Source organism: Festucalex cinctus, chromosome 3 (assembly GCF_051991245.1).
Source record: "Festucalex cinctus isolate MCC-2025b chromosome 3, RoL_Fcin_1.0, whole genome shotgun sequence".
NCBI lineage: Eukaryota > Metazoa > Chordata > Actinopteri > Syngnathiformes > Syngnathidae > Festucalex > Festucalex cinctus.
This window is the reverse complement of record NC_135413.1, coordinates 27,519,719-27,529,312: the sequence shown is the minus strand read 5'-3', so window position 1 is coordinate 27,529,312 and position 9,594 is coordinate 27,519,719. Positions and strand designations below refer to the sequence as shown.

Here is a 9,594-nt window from a genome sequence, read left to right as displayed (position 1 = left end):
AATCTTTGCCACGCTTCATGTCATGTCTGGGGCTCTTGTGCGCTATTTTGTGCGACTTTGACAAGTACAAGTGAGTGTGTCACAAAGAAAGGTGCTGCAATACAATACAAAGTACTGTAGTGGTCAATCTCAGCCTTTTTCCCCCCGCCTTGACATTTTTTTTCCTCCTGCCACCGTCCGCCTTCTTCTTTTCAAGTCTTAATTTGTGGCCCTCGTTTGCTCTCGTCCTCCTCTTCCCCCTTGCCACCTGTTTAACAGTATTGACTCACGATGATCAAAACGGGAGAAACTGCCACATTGAATTGGGTTTTAATGCAATGCCATGAGGAAGGAGGGGGTAAAAAAAAAACAACAACAAAGAAACAAAGGTTGAGGCGCTTAAAAGGAAGTTCAACTGTCCTCTGCAGGTCTGGAAAATGAACCTTAAATAAAACTGAAAACTGAAGAAGTGGTCGGTGTTTTGTCTGCTGTTGTCATTTGGAGAAGCTGATTGAGCTGTTTCATTTTGCGCACTAGGGGGCGACACGACAATCGTCTGTTCACTAAGTGAGCGTTTCCTGTACTGGCCTGCAGAGGGCGACACCACTAAAGGCAACAGGATTACAGGTAACAAAATGGTCACATTCTTCACGTAGAAGTACAAATACTTGTGTACAAGATACTAATGCTGCATTCGAGGATGGTCGGAAGTCTGATATATTAGTTTATTTTTCCCAGTTCCTACCTGAAAGAGTTAAAGGCGAAAGTAAGCAACCAAAATGGTGTATAGTGATAAATTGTTTTATTATTTTGGTTCTTAAAACTCATTTTGACCTCCAACAAACTTACCTTCTCGTAATTTTTATTCATTTGTTTTTATCTTATTTCATAAGCATTCTATACAGTTAAGTAGTTCACCGTGTAATTTCATGCAGGGAAATGGCGTCATACTATCACATACGTTGTTTTAAGTGAAGTTATGTCGAATATTTATGAATGAAGAAAGCTATCTAGTTTTATACTTAAGTAAATTGTGTTTTACAATTCACGGTCTGTTTCGAAAGGGGTCAACCGTTGTTGAGTGACGTCACTTGTAGTCCGTTTTTTTTTTTTTAATTTAACAAATCATTTCAAACAGAATGAGGAATAAAACAATTAAATGAATAAATATGTGAATTTTAATTAACCAATTTTAGGGAAAGAGCAAATTAATACAGCAAAACTTACATGACTCATTGATAATTTACAGTAAATGCTCACTGAGTCGACGACCGAGGGGTCAGCAGAGGTCATGACAGCAACAAGGTTAGAGTAGTACTTCACACGTCCATGACATCAAGATTGTATTGATCATCACTCCAACAACTAATAGTGGCTATAAAAAGTCTGCACACCCCGTGTTTGAATGCCAAATTTTTGTGACCAAAAATAAAGACTATAAGACAACCCCACACACACACACACACACATTACATGGAGGTTATCATACACGTGGCACTATTTAAAGTGCTCTCCGATTAACACCAAAATTCAGCTGTTCTAATAGGCTTTTCCTGACATCCTCTAGATCAGATTCCGTTTGTTTTTTCTGAGTCACCTTAACCGGCAAAAGTTCTTCAATTATTTATCTCGGGCTCATTATTCATAGCACAAAAATCTGAACGGGGGTGTGCAGACTTTTTCTAACTTGAGATCACGTGTGCTCCTTGCAGGTATGCACGTCCACCGCCTGCCGGCAGTCCCTGCAGCGCACGGCGCAGCACCAGTGGAACTTGCACTCGCATTTGGCGCTGCGGCTCAGCCGCGCCGTGTCGTAGCCTCGACCGCAGCACATGACCGAGCAGCCGTCCGCGCCCCGAGACGTCACGTTACACCGACGCCCGCCCGTGCCCACCGAACCTGCGTGGAAAGACACGGTAAGCGTGTAAACGCCCACTTTCCGGGCGGGGTTTGCAAAGTAGCATCAGGGTTGGCGGTTGAACCTGCGTCGTGGTCATGCACGCAAAAGTCGGGCGATTGGTCCGAGTAAACCAGCTGGCTCTTGCCCGGCGCGGCGCGTCTTCCCGCCGCGTTCAGCGTGGCCAGGGCCGCCCCGTACTGGTTGACGGCCACGTGGACGGCGCGCTCGTACTTGCGCCGCAGCTCGTCCCCGGTGCGGCGGAAGTCGGCCATGGCCAGCCAGCAGGTGCGAGCGCTGCACGAGCCGCTCACGCCGTGACACTTGCACTCCAGACGCAGCAGACGCTTCACCGCCTGGCGGTGAAGCAAAAAACAAATTAACATGTCACGTTATGGCATGTTTAGTACAGGAGGAAACTTGTGTATATTTTTTTCCATTAAAAAATTATAACTGTAATTCAACAAAAGATGCCCCTGCCAAATCTAATATTGGGCTCTAACAAACTGAGCGATTTAAAAAAAAAAAAAAAAAAAAAAAAAGTGGTGCATATGGGCTATCAGCTATCCAGTCATATTATACAGGTCACTGCAATTACATCAATAAAATTGTCAGTACGCCTCTGCAGTTTATACTCCTTGTGCGCCACTGCCACCTACTGTATTGGATGTTCAATTACACTTTAAAAAAAGGTTACCTGGTGGTGTTAATTTTATCCACCATTTTTAAATTTTGTCTCAGTTTTAGTCCAGTTTCAATCAACGCTTTATTAGTTTTCAATCATAGTCAACCTCATCCCGTTTTTATGTAGTAGTTAACTTGTTAGTTGACTATAAATATAGCATTTTAATCTTTATTTTAGTGCAACAAAACTTAATTGTATTTGTCAACAAAAACTGTCAACGTTTTACTCTAGCTTTTTAGTTAGGACAATCATTTAACCCCTGTATTATTTTTTTTATTTTTTTATTTTTTGTCAGCAGATGATGTTGAACATTTCGGAACCAAAATTATTTCATATAAAATTTTCCCTCATCTTATTAATGAAAAACAGCTTGACACACGATATCAACAAGTGGCTACTACGACTCCATGCTAATAAATTAGCCAGCATTAGTTAGCGGTGCACGGTAGTCGAGTGGTTAGCACGTCCGCTTCCCAGTTCTGAGGTCTCCGGTTCGAGTCCAGGCTCGGACCTTCCTGGGTGGAGTTTGCATGTTCTCCCCGTGCCCGCGTGGGTCTTCTCCGGGTACTCCGGTCTCCTCCCACATTCCAAAGACATGCATGGCAGGTTAATTGGGTGCTCCGAATTGTCCCTAGGTGTGAGTGTGGGTGGTTGTTTGTCTCTGTGTGCCCTGCGATTGGTTGGCAACCAGTCCCGGGTGTACCCTGCCCAAAGCCAGCTGAGATAGGCGCCAGCAGCCCCCGCGACCCTTGTAAAGGAATAAGCGGTCAAGAAAATGGATGGATGGATAGTTAGCGGTCGGATTGACATTATTGTTGGAATGTTATGGCTGTTGGATTAATGTTACATTATAACTATAATTTATTTTTTATTTTTTTAAAAGGTTCACCGCGAATCCACCACCTGTTTATACCATGTTGCACTCGCTAGCAGCAGATTGGAAAGGGGGTGTGTCTCTGTGTGTCACATGACAGTGTCACAATTGACAGATTAGCACAAACAAGATTTTATAAAATCATATAATTTTCATCTCGTCTTTGTTCATGAACTAAAATGTCCACAGATTTTAGTTCAGTTTTTACTAAGTTAAGTACATTTTCATCTGGTCTTCATTAGTCAACAAAAATGCAGACTGATTTATTGTTTATTAATGGCGGTTTTAGTCTAGTAAGTCACCTTGCGTCCGGCCCTGTTGTTGTGCAGGTTGATGAGCGCGCGCGCGTCGGGCCGCTTCCTCTCCTCGGCGTCGACGAAGGCGCGTCCGAAGCGGGCGGCGTGCTCCACGTGGTCGCTGCAGCCGCCCCAGTGGAAGGCGCCGACCCGGTCGCGCCAGGTGCCCGTCTTGCGCGGGTCGCACGCGCACGAGTCCAGCTCGCCGCGGCTGCACGCCCGCGCCAGCGCGTGCACGGCGCCCGCCGACGAGATGGCGTAGATGAAGGCCACCTCGCGGCTGCCTGGGGGGGGGGGGCGACGCCACGCAGTCAGCCTTGAGTCCGGACTTTTAGGCGCTCGTTTATTCAAAGAGGAACAAGGCAGGACCTTTCTTCACAATTATATAATAATGACAATATAGCATCTGCAGAATTTGAATGAGGAAGTGAAATCAATCCGTTTTTTTTACCCATCTCAGGCGGTGGCCATTTTGTCACTTGCTGTCCACTGAAAATGACATCACGTTCCGAAGGGAGGGGTTCATATTTGTCAACTGGGCATGTGAAGCCCCTTGAGACTTTTGTGATGAACGGCTATATAAATAAAATCAACACTATGCACAATTGACACATATACACACATAATAGAGACAAATGGCACAAACACGCACACGCTTGACAGAAACATGCACATAAATGACAAAAAATACATGCCACAAACACGCACTGATAACACAACTAACAAACATGCATACAAATGACAAACACAAAAATACACAAATGTCACAACACAAGATTTGTTTGAAAATTTTACGCATTTGTTTGAAAACTTTTGAAAATAAAAGCTAAAAAGTTTTCTATTCACATTTTAAAAAATCTTAATCTCATTTTTTTTAAATGGCCCTTCATATTTCATTTTCTTTTTTTTATTTTATGTATTTATTGTTTTTATTTCACACATTTTTAAAAACCTTTTTACTTAAAAAAAAGGTTTCATATTTAAAACAGTTTTGGAAATTTTTAATACTTTTCATTAATTACCCTATGACTGAATAAAATATGAAAAAAATATGTACATGAACTTTTCTACATTTGTAGTAGGGCTGCTCAATTATGAAGAAAATATTAATCACAGTTATTTTGGGAATAATAGAAAGCACGATTAGGACGATCTTTTTTTTTTTTTGTGCAAATCCAAGAAAATGATTAAACATAAAAACATTAAGAAATAAAATTCTTTGAAACACTATAATTATGCAAGTTCCTTTTTTTTTTTTTTCTAAGAAAAAAAAGAGAAAAAAAAAATGCAAGTTCCTTTTTGGCTCAAACAAATTTTATTAAATTAGTTATTTAAAAAAATAAATAACTAAATAAATAAATAAATAAAAAGGTGCAAATTTATAAATTTAAACAACTCAAATATCTCAAAATTAGTATTCTTATATATATATATATATATATATATATATATATATATATATATATATTATTTTATTTTTTTTTTTTTTTTTTGACGATTATGCTGACTTCGTAATTGTGGAGTGTAATTAATTAAAATTGTATTTGAATTTTGATTAGTTTAAAATTTTCCTTCATTTCCCGTTTGATTCTATAGAAATATTTTATAAATATTGTTTTCATTAAACACATATTTTTCCCTAACTTAATAAAAAAATATTTGAAAATATATTTTTATGTTATTCTTTTAATTTCAAATAGTCACACATTATTTTATTTGAGGGTTTTTTTTTTTCCCCCAAAAAAGTTTACTTTGAAAAACGTGATGAATACTCAAATGCCTTCAAATTATTTTGACTTCATTAAAATTTCATACACATGTAAAAAGAGTAACAAGCTTCTTCAACCTAACAAAATTCATTCATACATCAAGCTCCCGCGGTAGGTCCGCCATCGTCTGTTTACATCCTGCCGACTTGATCGACGCTATGATGTCACCCTTGAACGTCGTTCCCGATCCTGCCTCCGCCCCCCCACAAAGCAGACCCCGTTGTTGATTGAGCGTGGCCCTGACAAGTACATCCCGTCCCGGACTCACCGCGTAACAGCAGGCGTCCGAACAGGCTGTGGTCCCGCGCCACCGTGTTGCAGTTCCAGCGGTGGTTTCGAAACTGGTGCTGGCACTCGGACATCCAGTCCTTGACGCCGGCGCCGATGGCTTGCATCACTCGGGGATGCTGGCGGCACAGCCGGCGCTGCTCGCTCACCAGACCGGGGATGTTGTCGCACATCACGCGTGAGCCCAACGTGCTCATGTACCTGTTGCGTCGGGGGACAGTCATTAGCTACAGGTAAGGTTTGTTTTTTTTTTTTTTCTAAGTTTCAATAACAGGAAGAGACCTAAAGCACAGGAGTCAAACTCATTTATGTTGCGGGCCACATTGTAGTTATGGTTTTCCTCGACTTTGATTGGGAACCATTATAAATATATGATCGCCTTATATTTTCACATTTACACAACAAACTGATGGAAAACTAGTTTTAAAACCATCCATCCATTTTCTTGACCGCTCACAAGGGTCGCGGGGGGTGCTGGAGCCTATCTCAGCTGGCTTTGGGCAGTAGGCGGGGGACACCCTGGAGTGGTTGCCAGTCAATGTTTTAAAACCAGAAGTCAGTAAATAATTGTTCAAATTAGGGGTGTCAGGCGATTAAAATTTGTAATCGTAATTAATCGCATGACTTCAATATTAAATTCACGATTAATCTCAAATTTTAATGTACATTAAAATATATTTTTTTAAAGTTTTCATACTCTTAACGTAAAAGTGGAAAAAGCAATGTTAAGCTAATTGAAATATGGCTGCATCTTTTGGTCATTGATACAGTAATTTAATAATTCATAAAACTGAGTTAAAATAAAAAAATATACTGTACTGTTAAAAAACATAATGTGATATTAATTTGTGTTGAGATGATTTTTCTGCCACGAGATGGCATAATTGCATTTGTAAGACGGTAACAAGTGTATTTTTGTTTTCACATTAAGCGTTATCTACTCTTTGTAACATGAATTAACTTGTGAATTTCTGCACATTTTTAAAATTGTAAAATACAACTTGCGTCCAATCTCCACAATTATATGGATTATTATTCAATTTATTACTGATAAATAGTGACGTGGACCTGTCTGCTGCGTTGCGACTGGAATTCCCCCAGTATAGGCTTTCCAAATTGGGGTGTTGCATTAATTAATCGTGTTTAAAAAAAAAAATTGTCGTGTTAAAGGAACTTTAAACTAAGACACTAATTTTGACCGCCCCCTCCCCTTTTTCAAAAATTTTTCAATTTATTTTAACAGTCGGATTGGTAACAAAAAAAAAAAAAAAAAAAAAGCTTGCAATATCTGACATCTCGGTATTGATAAAAGTCGATGCATGATTGACCTTCGTGGGCCACATAAAATAATAATGTGGGCCCCGGGCCTTGAGTTTGACACCTGTGACTCAAATTATTTATTTCTCCATTATTTTTATGTATTATTTTTTTTAGTTAAAAAAAAAAATATGCCAAAGTATTTCTGTAACTTTTTTGAAGTCCTAAAATAATATGAAGGCTGTAAATGTTAATTATTTATAATTCGACACATTGATGTATTGCGTGAAAGTGCGTTAATAAGTTTAAAACAGAAAAACACATTTACATTTGACCGTTTACACTCAATGTTCTACATTTAAGGTTCCACTGTATGAGCACAATAAAAATAAATAAATAAATAAATAAAACATACTGGTAATAATAATAATAATAATAATAATAATAATAATAATAGTCAGATCTATAGAGCACATTTCAAGGTTATTTGCTCTAAGAAGTGAGAATGACATTTGATTGCGTACTTGGCTTCATGTCTTTCTGATAAATAAATTGAGGCTACAGTCGACATGTATGATTATTGCGAGAGGTGTTGAAATGTTTGGCGTGAAGGGAAAAAGCACCAAGAGACCGGTCGAGACTTGTAAAGACGTCTTAAAGGCTTTCGTGGGAGACAAAAAAAAAAAAAAGAGAGCAGCAAGAACATTTGATAATAACTTTTGTCAAGTGTAATCACGAAAAATATGAGCGTGGAAAATACAGCAAAAGATGACAAATGCAATCGGCTAAACCTGGAAAGTCATTAAACCGTCGTGACAAACAACGCACGCAAAGGCATCCGATCAATACAACTCATGTGCACATCGACGACAAGAATTAAGAGCAAACGTTATGATAAAAACTCACCACCAAGACGCGTCGACACTCAGCACGCACACGGTCACGCACACGCACCAACGTACTCGGCACGCCAAGGCGTTCATGTCGGCCGGGTCCGCGCGAGGAGCATGTCCGCGGGAGAGCACGAGTGGCAAATGAGAGGCGGCGGCGGCGGCGCCGCGGGGTGGGAAACACCAGCGCGTCCTCACGTCCCTTCTGGTTGGGTGGCGCGCCACGCGGAGGCGATACTCTGGAATGTTCTGATCACAACAATTCTCTGACTCATTTGACAAATGAATTATTTGGTGCTGCATGCTTTTGGACATGCTGCCGACTAGTTTTGCTGCTGGGCATGCAGCTTACAGAATGTTATTGTGCGAATAACATCTTTCTCCATCCTAGCATATGTCCATTAAAATTAAATTTTCAGTTAACTTTATAAGAGATGTTGCTGAACCTTGGGAACTCCCTGCATCTTTTGTTTTAGTTTGCAATAGAAACTAAGACAAGTGAAAATTTAACATTTCCGATTGCAATTTTCAATAACTTTATTTACTGTAGAAAACATTCGGAGGGGGGGGGGTTATTTAGTGTACTTGTTTAAGTTTTCATGCAACTTTTTAAGACCCTGGGAGCTCCTTGTTTACTGTCGAAGATTTGAAAAGAAAGAAAAACAGTTGCTCAATAAATATATGGTAAAACAGTTTAGTTTTTGTTTTTTTTGTTAATTTTATTTTTTTTAACAACAATATTTTCCATTATAGTAAAAAATTTAATTAATATCCGCGCCAAATATCAATATAAAAAAAAAACGTGTCTATCTCTAGTATAGATATGTTGAAAAGATTTATATTACATCATATATTTTAAATGCAACTCAGTCAAAGATGACATGATTTAAAAAAAATAAAAATAAAATAAAAAATCCATATTGGTCGGCCCAGTATCATTCATTCATATCCTCCTGACTACCAGGAAAAGAATATTGTCCAATTGTGAACTAACTGGAATACTGCAAAAGAAATTTTTTGGAAAAAAAAAAAGAAAAAAAAAGTTATGTTTAAGCTATGATGTGTCCACTACAGAGGACATTTTTTAAAACTTAGATGCTAGGCTCAAATACAGTTAAAATAATTCAAACGATACTTTGTGTTCTTAAGAGTCTTATAGAAAACATGCTAACAACATTTAAGGCCTAAATATGTTCAATAAAAAGTGTTATACGCTGTAGTGATCAGAACATAATTCACCCACAGAACGTTGGGACGAAGGGGGAGTTTGTTGGGATGAAAGGATGAAAGGATGAAAGGATAAAAGAACAAAATGTTGGTAGGTCTGTGAGCCTCGCGCAGAGTGAGTTGTTGTTGCTGTTAAACGATGAGAAGCTGATATCAATAAACCGCCGGTCTTTGGCTCCGGACTTCAACACTCTGCCTCCGACTCCCGTCACTGCTCGCTACATTGGTGACCCCGACATTCGCCTCGTTGACGTTTCCGAGGCTGAGAATTTGACTCCGACTAACACCCCCATTGCCTGATATTTTAGATTCGATTTCATGATTGTTGTTTGTTGCTCCAGTCCTCTCTTTGTTATCTTGAGATTATGTGTCATACGCATTTCCTCAATCTTTGATCATCGGAAGACTAACGAGGAATTGCATTCCCCCCCC

The 9,594-nt window shown here is 39.3% G+C and overlaps 1 protein-coding gene across 1 annotated transcript; it reads right to left on the bottom strand.

Annotated features, from left to right (window-relative positions):
• Window positions 1-1,139: 1,139 nt before the first annotated feature.
• Window positions 1,140-9,575, bottom strand: wnt2 (wingless-type MMTV integration site family member 2). Its single transcript, XM_077517264.1, has 5 exons — window positions 7,952-9,575; window positions 5,769-5,989; window positions 3,738-4,015; window positions 1,962-2,232; window positions 1,140-1,878 (listed from the first exon to the last, which is right to left on the bottom strand). The coding sequence occupies exons 1-5, from the start codon at window positions 8,248-8,250 to the stop codon at window positions 1,673-1,675; spliced, it is 1,275 nt and encodes a 424-aa protein (XP_077373390.1). The 5' UTR covers window positions 8,251-9,575; the 3' UTR covers window positions 1,140-1,672.
• Window positions 9,576-9,594: the final 19 nt, after the last annotated feature.